Source organism: Callorhinus ursinus, unplaced genomic scaffold (assembly GCF_003265705.2).
Source record: "Callorhinus ursinus isolate GAN/ISIS: 27379988/994484 unplaced genomic scaffold, GSC_fseal_2.0 scaffold14, whole genome shotgun sequence".
NCBI classification, from domain to species: Eukaryota; Metazoa; Chordata; class Mammalia; order Carnivora; family Otariidae; genus Callorhinus; species Callorhinus ursinus.
This window is the reverse complement of record NW_027397076.1, coordinates 24,347,151-24,365,317: the sequence shown is the minus strand read 5'-3', so window position 1 is coordinate 24,365,317 and position 18,167 is coordinate 24,347,151. Positions and strand designations below refer to the sequence as shown.

Below are 18,167 nucleotides of genomic sequence, written 5' to 3'. Positions count from 1 at the left end.
CTCTCTATATAAATATATGTATCTCTCCATATACTGTATATGTAGTTTATATGGATGGTTTATTCCTGTTAGTTGCCTTATAGATTCAGAACATATGGGTATACCATGATTTATTTCCATATTGCTCTAGTGAAATTTTCAGCGATTTACTTATTTTTGCTTTTATAAATAATCCAGCATTAGAAATTCTTGTATTTAGATCTAAGAGGTTTTGTTAGAGAGTCACTAAATCCAGATTACCAAATAATAGATTTTGCAAATTATTAATTTTCCTAAGTACTTCCAAATTTCTCACCAAACTAATTTATATTTTCTCAGTATGTAATAGTTCTTGTTACAACACAATTTTAGTGACTTCTGTAGCCAATTCTTTTTTCCCCAGTTTTTTTTTACTTAGATTCATTTGAAGTTTGTTCTTTTTACTTTAATTTTCATTTTTATTAACAAATGAATTCTAATTGTTTATTGTTGTCTTTTCTCTGAATTTCCCATGTTTTTAAGTCTATTCTATTGGATTGTTTGCCTTTTGTGATTCATGTTTAGGAGACTTTTTTTTTTCTGGGAAAAAGTCCTTTGTCTTCTGTATATTGGAACAAGACTTGAATATTTCAACCCTGAATTATACTTATTACAGAGATCTCAATTCCTTTGTAGCCTGACCTCATGACACTCATTTATTATACTAGAAGCCAGTTTGTCCTAGAGCCTCAGAGAAAGCATTATTTATGTTTCATTATGGTTTATTCATTTAGAATGAGGAAAATATGCCTTAAAACTTTGTGAAATGAAAGCCAGAATCCCACAGTATTTTCAGTGTCATTGTTAAGAATTAGACTTGTACAAATATGTGATGATTCTCAGGCTCGGCTGCATTAGAATCTCCTATGGAGATATTAGTCAGACCAGGGCTTTGGTATTTTTAGCAGTTCACAATTAATATTGATGGTCCTTTAGGTTTGAAAGCTATCTTTTAAGACACCATGATTCTTTGCCTCCCAAAGTGTTTTTCTGGACAGATTAGAACATGCAAACTCCACAAGCACGGGGTCTGCCCTCTCTCTGCATGTATACATCCAGTGCCTAGTAGGAGAGTGCCTGTCACATACAGCCGTCTTAATGATATGCTCAATGAATTCATTATGTTTTCACTATTAAAATGCAGTCATTTTCTAACGCTACCCATCAGAGATTATCCTTCGATCATGTTAAGTTTCCTGTCTTCTATGTGTGGATTTTTACTAGCTTTAACTTTCCAGTCTGGTGGTAACTCTTCACAACTCTCATGCCTTATCTTACAAATACCTGCGTTGAATCATCTGATACACGAAGCCAAGAACAACAACAAAAATAAAATGCTGAGGCTAATTATATGACTTGACTCCTACCTGTAACTCAATAAAAATTTGCTCATCTGATTTAATCCATAAGTAAGAGCATAGGGACTATGATTTTTTTTAATATTTTGTTTATTTGAGAGAGAGAGAGAGTGAGAGAACGAGTGGGAGGAGGGGCAGGAGGAGAAGCAGACCCCTGCTGAGCAGGGAGCCCAATGTGGGACTCGATCCCAAGTCCCTGGGATCATGACCTGAGTCGAAGGCAGATATGTAACCGACTGAGTCACCCAGGTGACATAAGGACTGTGATTAATTAAAAATCCTTTCCATGCTTTCTTTTCTTTCACCTTATTTTTAAGGCTGTTACCACAGAAACAATGAATGAGGTTAGAAGAGAGATTTGGTTTTATCAGAATCCCATTTTATAGGTGTCCATTTTTAACAGTATTCTGTGAGAAGGCATTAAAGAGACTTGAAAGTTGTGATTTCAAAGAAATCATAAAATACATAAAAAGTGGTAGTCAATCATGAGGCCTTAGAAGCTCTTCCACTTTAAACATTTTGACATTAATTTTCTTTTACCTGTTCATTAAATTTTCCTTTAACGGTGTCATTTATTTAGCTCTTATAGACCTTAACTTTAAGTTAGAATGAGTGTATGAGAGCATCTCACTTCAGAACTTCAGTGTCTCTTGATCTTCGTTGTTACATAATTTGTTTAAATGGGAGCTGTATATGAAAATGTTTTAAAATATAAAGGACTTCATAAATTAATGTTAGCATTTATTATTCTGCTTTTTCACTTTTGTCATTTGCTCAACACTAGGCTTCTTATATTTTATCACTGAATAGCTTTCATTAATCTTTTGTAGTTTATTTAAATATTCTTTAAGTATGATTACAAGAATCATTTTGATCACATCTTCAGTCTTAATGCTTTGATAATTTATTAAACATTGCTAAAGATGCTTTTATTAAAAGTTAATAAGGTAGTTTTGCCTTATGATATTTCTGTTTTAAGAATAAAGTGAAATTATGCAATGATTAAGGCTAACTTCTTCTGGAGTTTCATGACTAGCAAAGAATCCTGATTACACTTTCCTTCCCCATGTGGTTCTCTTACTCCTTTGCTTTTCTTCTTGACTGAAGAGGAGGGTAATGCCTCCCCTTTCTCTCTCCTCACTGTCACCAGAAGACACTGGAATAGAATGGCCTCAGTTACACTTTGTGTACTTAGTACACTTAGTTGCAAAATGGACTTTTGGCACAAATCTTCACCTTGAATTGTTTTTTCAAGATCAGTCTTCCTCATCCATGGCACCTTATTTCATTTATCTTTGCCAAATGACATGTTTCTCTCTTGTGTAATCAAAGCATCTTCAATTGTGTGATTTGTCTATCGAGGTATTACAGCCTCTAATGTGCAGTTTTGTGTTTTGTGGAGTTTTTTTCTAAAATCAGTAAATTTTAGGATTTTTGCTGGGTAGAATTTCAGAAGAGCAAAAGAATGGTTTGAAAAGGTATTTTTAGATGATACTGATTCTGAACCATTTCATTTTTCCAGAGAAGACCTGAAAGTGAGAAATTAGTGATGACTGAACATATTACTCCCCCACCACTAAAAATTCCATGCAGCATTATGTGAAATACTTTAGAAGTTAGCCGCAGATATTTTGAAACACTGAGGCAGTTAATTCTGTGAATTTAGTGTTACTGTAATCTGATATTAATAATCCTACCTCATAAAATTGTCATAGTTTCCATCTGTTTGCTGTTTCTCATTTTCCTTATTTTGAATTTTAAACTTCTAGTCTCCTTGTCTTCATTTCTTTTATACCCAGAAGTACCTTGTCTTTAAATATTTAAAATACCTTTCAGAATAATTTTGAGGGATGCCTGGGTGGCTCAGTCGGTTAAGCGTCTGCCTTGGGCTCAGGTCATGATCCCAGGGTTCTGGGATCGAGCCCTGCATTGGGCTCCCTGCTCAGCAGGAATTGCTTCTCCCTCTCCCTCTGTCTGCTGCTCTCCCTGCTTGTGCTCACTTGCTCTCTCTCTCTCTCTCTCTCTCACAAATAAATAAAATCTTTGGGAAAAAAAGATAAAAAAATAAGAAACACTTCAAAATTCTCCTTTTAAAAAGAATAATTTTGAAATTTAAAACACATATCACAGAAAGAGAGAGAGAGAGAACCCTCTGTGAATTAGAATCTTCTTTGTAGAGGTGAGAACTTCCAAGGTCTTAGAGTAAGATCCCATTAATGACTTTGAAAGTTGGGAATAATGTAATCTGTGTTTAAAAGGGCTGGGTCACCAGTTAGGAGGAGACTATTGTGATCATCCAAGTGTGGGCATTTTGGACTCAAGTGGTGACAGAAGAGATGGTGAGAAATGGACAAATTTGGCTTATATTCTGAAGAGAAAGTGAGAGCTGGTAATGGATAGAATGGGGCAGGGGGAGGGAGGGAGGCTGGGAAGAAGAAACTGGTTACATAGGTTTACCGTCTTAGGTGGTGGTGATGACTGAAGGAGGAAGTGTTTAGTGTCAGGAGGATATGAAGTCAAGCTTTATGTTGGGCATTTTGAATTTGAAATACCTAAGTGAATATCTCCAATAGACAATTGAATAAATGACTGTGGAGATAAAGGAAGGTTAAGGTGGAATCATTAGCATATATTAATATTTTTTAAAATTAGACCTTGCCAAGATCATTAGGTTAATAGTAGAGATGGAGCAGATGGTCCATGACCAGTTCTGTGGCTTCCAGCAATGAAAGGTGGGGTGAATGAGGCGTCTGAGGAAGAGAATCCAGTGGCAATTGTATATAATACATAGAGACTGTTTTAATAGAAGTTGTACATGCTCAAGATATATTGTTCTTTGGACTTTTTAAAATGGAGATATAACTGACATTTAGCATTTTTTTAGTTTTAGGTGCACAACATAATGATTTGGTATATGTATATATGGCATATGATCACCATAGTAAGTGTAGTTGATTCCATCAACACACAAAGTAATTTGTTTTTTTTTCTTGTGCTAACAACTTTTAAGATCTGATCTCTTAGCAACTTTCAAATATGCAATAGAGTATTGTTAACTACAGTCACCATGATGTATATGACATCCACAGAACTTATAACTAGAAGTTTGTACCTTTGACCACCTTCACCACTTCACCCATTTTGACAACTCTCCCATCCCTGTCTCTGACAACCACCCATCTGTTTCCTTTATTTAAGAGTTCAGGGTTTTTATTTTTTAAAATTCCATCTATAAGTGAGATCATACAGTGTTTGTCTTTCTCCAGCTGACTTATTTCACTTAGCATAATGTCCTCAAAGTCTATCCACGTTGTTGCAAAAGGCAAGATTTTCTTTTTTGTTGGCGCCTGGGTGGCTCAGTTGGTTAAGCGACTGCCTTCGGCTCTGGTCATGATCCTGGAGTTCCGGGATCGAGTCCCGTATCGGGCTCCCTGCTCAGCAGGGAGTCTGCTTCTCCCCCTAACCCTCCCCCCCTCATGTGCTCTCTCTCTCTCATTCTCTTTCTCAAATAAATAAATAAAATCTTAAAAAAAAAGATTTTCTTTTTTGTGTGTGGGCAAATATTCTATCAAATATATATAACACATTTTCTTTATCCTTCATCCGTCGGTGGGCACCTAGGTTATTACCATGTCTTGGCTATTATAAATAAATAATGCTGCAATAAATGTAGGGTTACAGATCTTTTTTTTTGAGATAGCGATTTTTTTTTCAGATAAATACCAGAAGTGGAATTGCTGGATCATATGGTAGTTCTATTTTTATTTTTTGAGGCAACTCCACACTGTTTTCCATAGTTGCTGCACCAAATTACACTCTTACCAACAGTGCACGAGGGTTCCCTCTTCTCCACATCCCCACCAACACTTGTTATTTCTTGTTATTTCTAGCCATTCCAACACGTGTGAGCTGATATCTCATTGTGGTGTGGGTTTACAGTTCCCTGATGACCAGTGATGTTAAGCACCTTTTCATGTACCTGTTTCTGTGACTTCCCTGGAAAAATGTCTATTCAGATCCTATGTCCATTTTTAATCAGATTTTTTTTTTCTTTTGAGTTGTATGAGATTTTTTTTAATGTATTTTGGGTATTAACCCCTTATCAAATGTGTGGTTTGCAAATCTCGTTCAGCAGGTTGCCTTTTCATTGTGTTGATGATTTCCTTTGCTGTATAGAAGTTTTTTATTAGTTTGATGTAGTCCCATTTATCTATTTGTGCTTTTGCCTTTTGTGTTTTTTTTTAAACTAAATATTTGGCATACCCTTAAGATTCCAAGCACCATTTTGAGTGTTACTAATGTATAATTCTATACAATGTCAATGTGTGCAGTAAGAGATCACATTACCAAGGAATCATTAAAGTTGGGATATAGTATCCATCCCTCCCCCTCCCGCTTGCCTCTTCAGGACTTAGATTGTTTGAGGTCACTAAATTCTTACTCAGGTTGAAAGAGTTTGCCAGAAAATTCTCATTAACAGGAATGCCCTTTGGCCTTCCTCTCATAATTTTCTGTCTCTCTCTTAAAATAAGTAAGCACATTATCAAAGTCATTTTATTTTTAAAAAGTTGTCATCAGGGTGGAAAATTTGGGATTCATGAGGAGTGTTATTAAATGTTTGATGTCATTGATGTCAGTGACAGCGTGGGGTAGCAGATGAAAGCCTGTTGATAAATTCTGCAAGAAAATTCGAGACAATGAAATGAGGACTGGCATAGACATAGCTAAATGCTGTTACTCCTTTGAGCCAGGCAGAATCCTGTCATACTCCATATTTTGGGGCATACCTGCTCTTTGTTTTTCTAAGAACCTAAACCATAAAGGGAAAAAAGATAGTTATTTGATGTCTATTCTATCCTGTGCAGAGTGCTAAGTACTTTTATACTGTGGTCTCAGGTCTCAATTTAACCTCATACCAATTCTGAGGGGGAAATACATTTAATCCATTTTACAGAGGTCAGGAAATTGAGGCTTTGGTTCTTGGTATTTTAGAACAAGAAGAAAAAACGTTCATCAAAAGTTATATACAAAGTAGGCTTCCACAGTCAATGGGTTTTTTTTTAGGTTAAATTTTCCTAAGCCCTTTTTTCTTTAAGACTTTATTTATTTATTTGACAGAGAGAGAGCGAGAGAGGGAACACTAAGCAGGGGGAGTGGGAGAGAGATGAAGCAGGCTTCCCGCCGGAGCGGGGAGCCTGACGCGGGGCTCGATCCCAGGATCTTTGGATCATGACCTAAGCCGAAGGCAGACGCTTAACCAACCGAGCCACCCAGGCGCCCCTTGCTTAAGCACACTTAAATGGAGATAGAAATAAAGGCATGTATTTAAGACCTATGTGGTTTTAACTGTCCACTTCAAAATGTCTTTTCGTCTCTAAATGTTAAGTGAGGTGTTCCCATGCTGTATTGATGATGATCTTAATTTTTTCCCTTCTCTTTTGGTTTCAGAGGAAGAACTTGTCTCTTTTCCTCAGCATTAGTCTGTTAACTTTCTGGGGAACTTCCCTTTTGGGTGCCCGTTTATACTGGATGGGAAACAAACCACCAAGCTTTTCCAACTCTGACAACCCAGCTGCTGATTCGGATAGCCTGTTGGCTCGGACACTCACTTTCTTCTACTTGCCAACCAAGAACCTCTGGCTGTTGCTATGCCCAGATACACTCAGTTTTGATTGGTCAATGGATGCTGTGCCTCTGCTCAAAACAGTTTGTGATTGGAGAAACCTACACACTGTGGCCTTCTATGTTGGACTCCTCCTCCTTGCCTACTATGGCTTGAAGAGCCCAAGCGTGGAAGGAGAATGCAATGGGAAATTTGTAACAAATGGCAAGCAGAATGCAAATGGACATAGCTGCCATTCAGATATGGAGTACCGGAACTCAGAGATTAAGCCCAGCTTTGCATCCAAAGTAGAAAATGGCATTAAAAATAATGCATCACAGAGAACGCAACTTCCTTCTACGGAGAACATTGTTGTTCTTTCTTTGTCTTTGTTAATAATACCCTTTGTTCCTGCCACGAACCTGTTTTTCTATGTCGGCTTTGTAATTGCAGAGCGAGTTTTGTATATTCCTAGTATGGGCTTCTGCCTCCTCATTACAGTGGGAGCCAGGGCCCTTTATGTCAAGGTCCAAAAGCGGTTTCTCAAGAGCTTGATTTTTTATGCCACAGCTACATTAATTGTTTTCTATGGACTGAAGACTGCGATCAGGAATGGAGACTGGCAGAATGAGGAAATGCTGTATAGGTCAGGGATAAAAGTAAACCCAGCTAAAGGTAATATTTTATTTTATACTTTTGCCTAAACAGTTTACTCATTGTGCCTTTTTATATCCTTGCTTCTTGCCTTACAACGCAGTATTCAGGAAGAAGAGGTCTTTTTCTGCCATACCCGTATCTTTGTTTCATTTCATTTTTTTTTTAAGAGCTGAGCAGTACAACCAATTTAGAGATGTATCCAGAATTCCATATTTGGAATAGGGAAGTATTTTCTGATGTTCCGGACTATATTTGTCCAGAGGAATTCGAACGGTTCTGCAAAAGTATTGATTGTCATAAAAAATTTAGACAAATGCTTGGTTTCTGTCTTTTAAATACTGATACAGACATCATCTCTTTCATCATGTATTAAAAGTTAGGCTATCCCACTTGAGGGTATTTTAGCTTTGCTGTTTTCCAAGCATCGCCTGAGGAAATACTGTTAAGACTTACATTCACATCTTTAGAAGATTTGGAGGTGATGCTACCTCTGAATCTTGGAATCATGTCTCTAGGTGTCAGTGTGTGCGCATACAAGTGTGAGTCACCCTTAGCTTTGCAGAGGCTCTGTAATCTGGATGTTGCCAAGCCGTTAGCACATTCTTATTTAAGAGTTCTTAAGTCACGTAGGGAAATAAACTTCACTGTACAGTAAGATTGATCATGTATTTCATTATTGTTTTTGATTTAGAACACTTCTTTAGCAAATCATAGAATCTATAGCCAGAATAGGAAGTCTCCCTTAAAGCATAAATGAATAGGCAAAAGCTGTTACAGTGATTTCTCTGGTTTAGGCAGTAAAATGATGATAGAAGCCAGAGAGCAATTAAATGAAAACAAGTACACCTTTTAGGTGCAGAAATATATCATAGTAAACTGTTCTTCATAAGCCTTTTCTTTTTCTTTTTTTAGTTATTTATCTTTTACATTAGGGTTGCTTGCGTAGCATTTGAACTGGGCTTTTTCTACTTTTTCCAACACAACTGTGTACTGGTTTTCAAATACTGGAAGTGTAAACCTGTTCCAAATGTAGGGAATGGCCTATTGAGAGATATCGGGATATATGTCCAAAGATCTGGATACCCTAGAAGCAACTCTGGTATCCTTATCCGATTACCAATTAAGTCAGGAGTTCAGCGAGCAGCTACTCATTTCTTTAAGCTAAGGAAGTGATTGTTGGTACTTGTAACACTTAATAGATTGCCGGGATTTTAATGTGAGTAGAAACATTAAAACTGAGCTAGTGCATAGCATAAAATCCCTCAGTTCTTGTGGAAAAAATCTTTACCATGTGGCTTTTGTAGGTAGTGAGTGCTGCACAGTTTAGTGAATGCATGAACCCAAATCTTGCTGTAAAAAATGTTGCAATCAGTTCTCACAGAATGCTTTTCAGCTGGTTTTTCTTCACTGGTAGATGAAAGTATGTAAAGCAAGGCTATGTTGCCAATTTATTTTCCTGCTATTTAAAACAGATACATTGTAAGGAATTAAAAAAAAACCCGCATGTTAATTTCATCACAAGGTGGTTCTGAGGATTTATTAAATTTATTGGTGAAGTTTCAGGTTAAGCTACTATAACAAAGAGCCAAGATAACGGTGGCTTAAATAAGATAGAAGCTTTATTCTTTCATGTAACAATCTAAGTGTGTGTAGCCCAGAGCTGATAAGATGGCGCCATGGGTTTTCAGGATCCGGGCTCCTTCTCTTTTGTTCTCTTGCCATCTTGGTAGTGTCACCCTGTCCATACGGTCTGAGATGGCTTATTATCACATCAGCACTTCAGCTCACAGGAAAAGAGAGAAAGAGCAAACGGTGGGCGTACCCATTCTTTTTAAGAGCATATCACCGAAATTGCACACACCATGCTTGCTCACAGACTGTTGGCCACGCCTAGCTGCAAGGAAGGCTGGGAAATGTTATCTTAATTCTGAGAAGCCAAGTACCCAGCCAAATTTTATTACTCTTGAAGAAGGGGAGGGCAGATACTCAGATGCTAGAGTATAAGTAGCAGTCTCGGTCCCCACAGAGATAGAAAGCATTTTGTAAACTCCTAAATATTGTCCAGATATGTTTCTAGATATATTTGGCTACGATACTTTTGACAGTTATTCTGATTTTGATTCAGTTATTTTGCTGACAAAGCTAAAATGCTTGATTCTTTCTTCATCCATTCACTCAGTAAAAGACTTATTAAGCATCTCCTTGGTTTCCAATATATTTTCATGTCTCCTTCCTAATACTTAAGAAGTGCTGTAGTATTTAGGTGCTCCAAGTATTGTTAGTTAAATGAACATATGACTAACTAGTACTCTAAGTCCTTTGAAACATCAAAAATTCAGTTCCTGAACCCTGCCCTGCTCCCACAACCCCACCACCACTACCTGCACCCCTGCTATACTTACAGCCTTTACTATCTCAGTTGATGGCAACTCTATTTTCCCAGCAGCTCTGACCACTGCTTTGGAGTCATCCAACCTCCTCTTTTTCTTTTTTTTTTTTTTTAAGATTTTATTTATTTATTTGAGCGAGAGAGAATGAGAGACAGAGAGCACGAGAGGGAGGAGGGTCAGAGGGAGAAGCAGACTCCCCGCCGAGCAGGGAGCCCGATGTGGGACTCGATCCCGGGACTCCAGGATCATGACCTGAGCCGAAGGCAGTCGCTTAACCAACTGAGCCACCGAGGCGCCCCCAACCTCCTCTTTTTCTTTAACACTCAGCATCCATTTAGTCAGCAAAGCCTCTTGACTCTTTCTTCAAAAATACATCCAGAACTTGAACACTTTTTACCACCTCCAGTACTACCACTCTGGCCCATGCGACCATCATCTTTCTTGGGATTATTAATAAAAGCCTCTTAGTTGGCCTCCCTGCTGTTTTCTTGCCTGTTAGAGAAGAGAAGGCATGCATTGAACACACTGAATAATAAATGTTAAAGTCATAGTCTTCGTAAAGAGTTTATAATCAGTTTAGGGATAAGTTGTATATGCATTGAAGAAGGTGAAAGTGTAAAATATTATGCTATTGATATACCAGGAACTGAGAGACATTTCATAATAAGAGGGATAGAATTGGAAATGGGGGTAGTTTTGGATCCCATGACTGCCTTCTGTGCACATTCCATTTTGATACGAGACAAAACTCAACATCTAGGTTCCTTATTTTTTTCTATTTGTAACATGTTAATAATAATTGTGGCTATGGTTACTTCCCTAGCAATTATGAGACTGGTAGTAATCTTCCTTAAGGTAATTTTTTCTTAGTCTGCTATGTTATTTGAGTCTAGAAAAGATTAGAAATCCTTTAAAGACAGTTCTTTGTAAGGTTGTCTGAGATTACAGTTATTTCATTGAGTTAGGTTTTTTCTTCCCTCCTTTGAAAGCCTTTGCAAATTTTGGAGTACTTCATTCTACCATGTGTTTACCAGAATATGATTTTAAGCCTCATGAAGCATTATACATTAAAGCTGCTGCCTTGGGTAATGGGTCTGGAGACAGCTGCCAGTCATTAACTGATTGGATGCAAATGATGATGGGTAAAGCCTGTCATAGTGACTGTGTTGCTAATTTATGGTTTAAATCTGGATAGTGGAGAAATGATAGCTGATTTGGACTATGTAAACTACAAGTCCTGTCTCATTATGTGGTTGATAATGTCAGGAAAATACTAGACATAGTTGATTACTGTAGTTTGCTGATTTCACAATGACTCTTTGCATTTTTGTGCTTAGGAAAGAGGAAATTTTCCCTGATGACTGCTTTAATGAGGAAGCCACATAATATTTGAAAGTGTTTGTGTGTGTGTGTTTAAAACAACATATTTTGTAAACCATATTGATTAGTATCTGCTTGGAAAAAAAGCATTTTTTAATTCATTAAAAGTGGTTAAATGTATGATCACCCTTCTTGGCCCCTGGCTTTCTCTAAATCCCCACATCTTTGGCTTTCTATAGAATTGAGCACCATTGATCTCTGCTACTCTGGCCTTCAAAGCACATCACAGTTTTCATTATCTTTCTCTCATTTTCCACAGCTCCCTCTTCTACAGGTTTGCCTCCCTTCCTAAATTGATTCATTCTTCAAGGTTCTGTCCAAAGATTGCCTTTATTTTCCTTTCTTTATAGATTCTAGAACCCTTCCTGCTATATGGGGGGGGGGGTCAATAAACATGTCATTGAATTTTTAAGTTATTTTCCCAGTGACCTCATATCTATGTGGAACTTTTCCACCTGGATGATTTGCCAGTATCTCAAACTCATCACCATCTTCCCTAAAACCAACTACTTTCCAACTTCCTTATTAAGGTCATAAGCAGAGACTAGCAAAGTTATTATAGAGAAACAGATCAGTGAGCACATAAACATAAAAAAAGAATGATAGCATATAGGTGGCATATCTGGTATGCTAAAAGGTATTTAAAGTTTTTAAAGTTATAGATTAAAAATCAAATCATTTCTTTAGGGTAGTTTGGTTTATTAACTATCATTTTGCTTTAAAGAATGTATGACTGTGATTTTTAATTAAACAGGGTTAATCCCAGGAAAACTTACTAAATAACTAAAGTTTATTTTAATGCCTGTTTTTAATGTAAATATGTGAAATGATATAAAAGATATATTTTTAATGATGCATATATTTGAAACTCTAAAGATGATTACCCAAGTGTTCTATGTTCATTCCCTCCTTCTGCAAATGACAAATATGGCCCATTTTGATATAAAAAAGCAGAGAAAGTAGTTGCTGCAGCCATGCATGGTTTGACCGTTTTTCCTTCCTGGATTTGTGTAAAACTGATCGTTGTATTTCACCCTCGTGTAGTTTCCGATTTCAAGAAACAAGTATGTTGAAGGAGTAGCATTTTCTGTAGGAAACAACTCATAACTTAAGTGAAATCCAAACCTTCAAGTCATGTGAAACTTGACTAATTTGTTGTAGATTCTGTGGTCTGAGTTTTTGTTTACCTCTACTTGAGTGTCTTCAGCAGTGGTGAAGTGCTAGCACCCAGCATTGAAATTGTATAGTAAGGTTTATTGTATTTCTTAGGTAATTTATTATGTTACTTTTAAAGTGAGATGACAAATTTTCAAAAGAGGTTCAAATTTTTATAAAAAATAGAATTTAGCCGTAAAGTGAGGAAGGGCAACCAGTGTAGCATTTTACTAAGACTGGCTAATCTGAGTTACTAAAAAGCTGTAAAACACAGATTTTCTTTTTTAATAGAGAGGTGTGGTAGGAGAGAGCTAGCTAAAAGCACCGGTAGAGGCTGATTGGGAGAAAAATCCTACAGAGTTGAATCAGCCTTCCAGAGGGTAGAGAGAAATTCTGTATTGCTTCATCTCAGTGCATTTCTTCTCTTCTGTTTAGAAAAATATAAAATAATGGGGCTGACGAGAATAAAATGAAAATGTCTCATTAGCTCAACTAGACTCAAATATTTTAAAAAATAAATATGTTAAACTGTTCAGTTAAGGCCTCTTTTAAACATTTGGGTTTTGAAGAAATCAGCTATGGTTGCTTTTCAGTTGGGATGGAATACTCTCAGAAGTTCAAAAGCATCAGGTTTCCTTGACTCTGAGAATGGAGTGGCATATAAATCTCTTCCTTTGTTCCAGCTCTAATGACTGCAAGTACAGTTGTTTGGAAAAAAAATACTGGACCACAACATGAAGCAGGTGACTTACTGCTTACCCTGTCTTTAAAATTATCCGTAACAAAACTTTTAGAATCTTTATGGGCTTTTGAAAACCCTCAAACCTAAAATTAGCATTGCCTTAGATTGAATATATTTACCAGTGGTTCTATTTCAAAGGAATTCCAACTAGCATATGGTTAAAACAAGTATGAAGTTAAATTATTCTGATTTCCATATTAGTTTTTGTGTTTGATTCTTAAAGTGCTTAACATTTTTTTGCTTTTCTTTTATTATATATATAAAGTATATCATGAGAAATGTATATATACACATCATATTTGTACCATTTAAAGAATACTACTGAAACAAATAGACATTTTGCACTTAGGAAAAAATTACACCAGTATCTTTGAAGACCTTCTCCCATACCTCTCCTTATTTCAGTTTTGTTTAAGTACTTTTTTATTTTACGCTAGAATCTCCACTACAATGTTAAAGAGAAGTGATGACAGGAGATTTTTTGTCTCATTCTTGTTTAAAAAAGAATGTTTTTAACATTTCACCATTAATTGTATGCATTTTACAGGTTTTTCTGTAGATGCTTTTATCTTGTTTCTAGTTTAAGATTTGTTTTTAGGAATTAATATTGATAATGATACAGATTTTCCCCCACTCAGTCTGTTAATTTGATGGTTTATATTAATAGATTTCCTAATAAACCTACTTTGCATTCCTGGAGTAAACCCAGGAATTACTTATAATGTATTACCATTTTTATATTTTTCTAAATTTGTTTTTCACCCATGTTCCTGAGTGAGATTGGCAGTTCTGATCTTGTGGTATCATATTCTGGTTTCAAAATCAATTAACCTTTCAGACGCAGTTTGGGAATATACCTCTTTTATGTTTCCTGAAGGATTTTATATAAAATTAAAGAGTTACCCTTTTATCTATAATTGGTAGAATTTACCTGCGAACCTGGCTGAGCTTAATTTTTTCTATTGATTTAATTTCTTTCATGATTTTGGAAACATTGAGATTTACTTTTGGATCAACTTCAGTAAATTTTTTTGTTCAATTTAACCAGTTTCAAATTAATTTGCACAAAGCTATACGTAATGTTCTCACGGTATCTTTTTTGAAATCTCTATTGCAACTGCAGCTTAAAACATATTTGAGACACTTTGAGCAACAGATGTAGTTTTGCGCCAAACTTTGTGAAGGTGGATTTATGTATAGGAAATCACAGGGAATTTTTTATTCTTTTTTCTGTTTGTCCAGATATTTTTGACAGACAATACATCTACCGTATCCTTCTCTGAATTGTTTGGGGGGTTTTTTGTTTGTTTGATTGTTTCTCCTTCATCTTTTTAGGCTGTTTACTTTCAGGGGGCTTGGGTTTCTGTGGTTTCTGCAATCCAAACTCCCGCTTAAAGCTGATTAAAGCCCAAGGCCTCTTTCATCATCGTGTCACATATGCTGGGTGAATGCCATCTTCCCTTGTCTACTCTTCTGGATTCCTGCTTTCAAGCCTTTTCTAGACCCAGGGATTCCCCTTAACTATCCTACCAACTAATACATTCCATTAACAAATATTTTTATTTTTTGACCTAGCACTTTCATGTATTCTGTACTTGGAGAGAAGGTCTGGACATTCCATTCCATAATAGTACCAGAAAGGGAAGGTTTAGAAATACCTTCAAATCTGGCATCTATTAAGAAATGGCTGAGGCACCCGGGTGGCTCAAGTGTCTGCCTTAGGCTCAGGTCATGATTCCAGGGTCCTGAGATCGAGTTCCACGTTGGGCTCCCTGCTCAGCCGGGAATCAGCTTCTCCCTTTCCTTCTGACCCTCCCTCCTGCTTGTGCTCTCGCTCACTCTCTTTCTCTCAGATGAATAAATAAAAAAATTAAAAAAAAAAGAAATAGTTAACTATATTAGAAGCTGTTTTTGAGAATAGAGTTATTGAAGACATAGCTAATATTTTTGAAATTTTAAATTCTCTTTTAACAAAAGAGAACCAAGCTGCTAATGTAAGCTAAAGAGTATATTACAGCACTATCTTACACAAAATGAAATTATAGGTATTTGACCCTTATAAAACACAGACAGGTAAAAATATCTTTGTTTCCTGCTACAAGATGAAGTTACCGATAATGTCACAGATAGAGGAGATTTTCAAGAAGACAAACAGAACATGTTTTTTAATTTTACCCTTATTATGTATATACCTATACACCTGTTACTGGTGATCATGGATTTAAAAGAAAATTTCAGTTAAGTCTCAAGGGATTATGGAAAAATCTGAGGTGTTCCAAGTCATAATAATTTTTGAAAAAGGGTTAGCTGTAGAAGACTGTATATCACTCGACTGGGAAGATGGTTAAAACAAAGTGCGAGCTCTATTTTTACATAGAGGTACTGAATTAGAAATCTCATCTTTTTGTGGTATATATACACAGTGGAATGTTATGCAGCCATCAAAAGGAATGAGATCTTATCATTTGCAACGACGTGGATGGAACTGCTGGAGGGTGTTAGGCTGAGTGAAATAAGTCAATCAGAGAAAGACATGTATCATATGACCTCACTGATATGAGGAATTCTTAATCTCAGGAAACAAACTGAGGGTTGCTGGAGTGGTGGGGGGGGGGGGGGATGGGGTGGCTGGGTGATAGTCATTAGGGAGGGTATGTGCTATGGTGAGCGCTGTGAATTGTGCAAGACTGTTGAATCACAGATCTGTACTTCTGAAACAAATAATGCAATATATGTTAAGAAAAAAAAGAAGATAGCAGGAAAGGAAGAATGAAGGGCAGTAAGTCGGAGGGGGAGACGAACCATGAAAGACGATGGACTCTGAAAAACAAACTGAGGGTTCTAGAGGGGAGAGGGGTGGGGGGATGGGTTAGCCTGGTGATGGGTATTAATGAGGGCACATTCTATGTAGAGCACTGGGTGTTATGCACAAACAATGAATCATGGAACACTACATCAAAAACTAATGATGTAATGTATGGTGATTAACATAATAAAAAAATTAAAAGAAAAAGAAATCTCATCTTTTTAGCTTTGCATAGTAGTATTCAATTTGTCTGTAATTTAAAAATATATGTATTACCAGCCAGGGGGATCTAGCAGAAATGTACATATTATGTGCTTACTAAAAATTAAAAAAGGATAAAACATATAAAAATGATAATATTGTTTTCCAAATAAGAAACCATAATCCAATTTGATTAAATAGTGGAGAGAAATTAAAAAAAAAAACAAAAAACACCTTCTGGAGGGCAGAGCTATATTAGAGACTTTATTGTGTCTTGCATTTAGGATTCTAATTCCCAATAATACTAGCTGTCACTCTGACTGTTCATTCAGTCATAAACAGCATAATTCAATTCTTTTATGTAAAGCATTACATTAAAATATCAACATTAATATTTTTTGCAGAAGGAGTGTAGACATACATTTTAATTAGGAGAACTTTCTAGGGATTTTAGGTTTAGAAAGAAGGAACTGCTTGAGATACTCAGTACAACAGCTGAGAGTCAGATTTTGACAAAAACATTACTGAGGTGTCAGGGTACTTTTTTCTGTGTGTACAGTTCTCCTGGATGGGAGAGGAAACACAGTTTTACAGTGTTTGGGGCTCTGCATATTGCAACTGGGAGTTTCTATAATAAATGTGATAAATGATTTTTTTTTCTTCTCTTGGGAAAGGGAGTAAATTTCTCAAATTATTTATCATGAGACTACCAGCAAAGAGCAGAAGGTCTCCGATATTTTGATATATTATCTGTTTTTACTTTATCACTTGGCTTACTCTGTGTTTTACAGATAAGCATTGGTGGTGTGCAAAACTGGTAGATACAATACCTCGTTTTTCTACTTAACTCCAATTTTGAATAATCTGAGTATTTTCCAAGGATGGCTTCGAGTCATGTTCACCCTAGTGGTGAAGACTGAAGAGTATTGTCCGTATTTGTGTGAGTGTTGAAAACAATTTGAAGTAGAAATGAGTTTCTGAGCTCATGTAATGAAAACATGAGCATATTAATTAATGATATTGTACAAATCTTTGTATTCTGCATTTTTCTTATCTTTAGTCACAATGTGATATTTGAGACTACTTTTCCCCTTGAGATTCTATTACTTGGGAGCAATGGTATGGAATTTTAAAATCTCTTTTGCTGTTACACATGAGGACAATGATTTTGAGATACTTTTTGGGGACAGGTGATACAATCACTAAAGTCCAGCTTGTTCCATGCCTCGTTGCTCTGTGGTGTGATTCTAGAAGCAAGAGGTTTTGTGGTGCTTTGCTCAGAGGCCTACCATGCTTTGGTTGTGGCTACTGGTTCTCATTCCCAAACTGAAACCAGAGTAGATATTTGCTTCTGAGGTTTTAAGTTAAAAGGTTGGGCTTAAGGAAGCATATCCTAACCTCAATCCTGATTATTTGATAGGAAAATACAGCTTCTCTGTGAGTTTTAAACAACCTGACATGGAACTAGTCTGAAGGTCAACATTTTTTAGGACTCACAGATGAAATATACGGATTCATGTCTCTAAAACCACATAATCTAATCAACTTCTAGTTGGTTATGTTAATTAATTACTAATATGTGTCCAGTGGATGTGTTTGTTGCAAAGGATCCTGAAATGGCCTCTGAGAATCCCTGTTGTGACCCAATCTAGTTAAGATTAGAGCTTCAGGACAATAAGCCAGCCCTTTCCTTTCTTATACTCGATTGATGTGATAAGGTCATTTTAGTGCATTGACCCTTCTGATTCTTCCTATTTATTTTACCCACCTGTGTAGTAGCTTCCTTTCACTGTTTGAAAGTCAAACTTTCTGTATTGTACACTTAATTCTGTTAAATGAGAAACCACATTCTTTGTTT

General features: G+C 36.3%; 1 protein-coding gene across 2 annotated transcripts in view; it reads left to right on the top strand.

Moving 5' to 3' along the window:
- Positions 1-18,167, top strand: part of TMTC2 (transmembrane O-mannosyltransferase targeting cadherins 2) — a 391,310-nt gene that overhangs the window by 179,368 nt on the left and 193,775 nt on the right. For both annotated transcript variants that reach the window (XM_025882606.2, XM_073900582.1), the window contains one exon: positions 6,825-7,653. In XM_025882606.2, the coding sequence (XP_025738391.1) occupies positions 6,825-7,653 (829 nt within the window). The remainder of the gene's footprint in view (positions 1-6,824; positions 7,654-18,167) is intronic.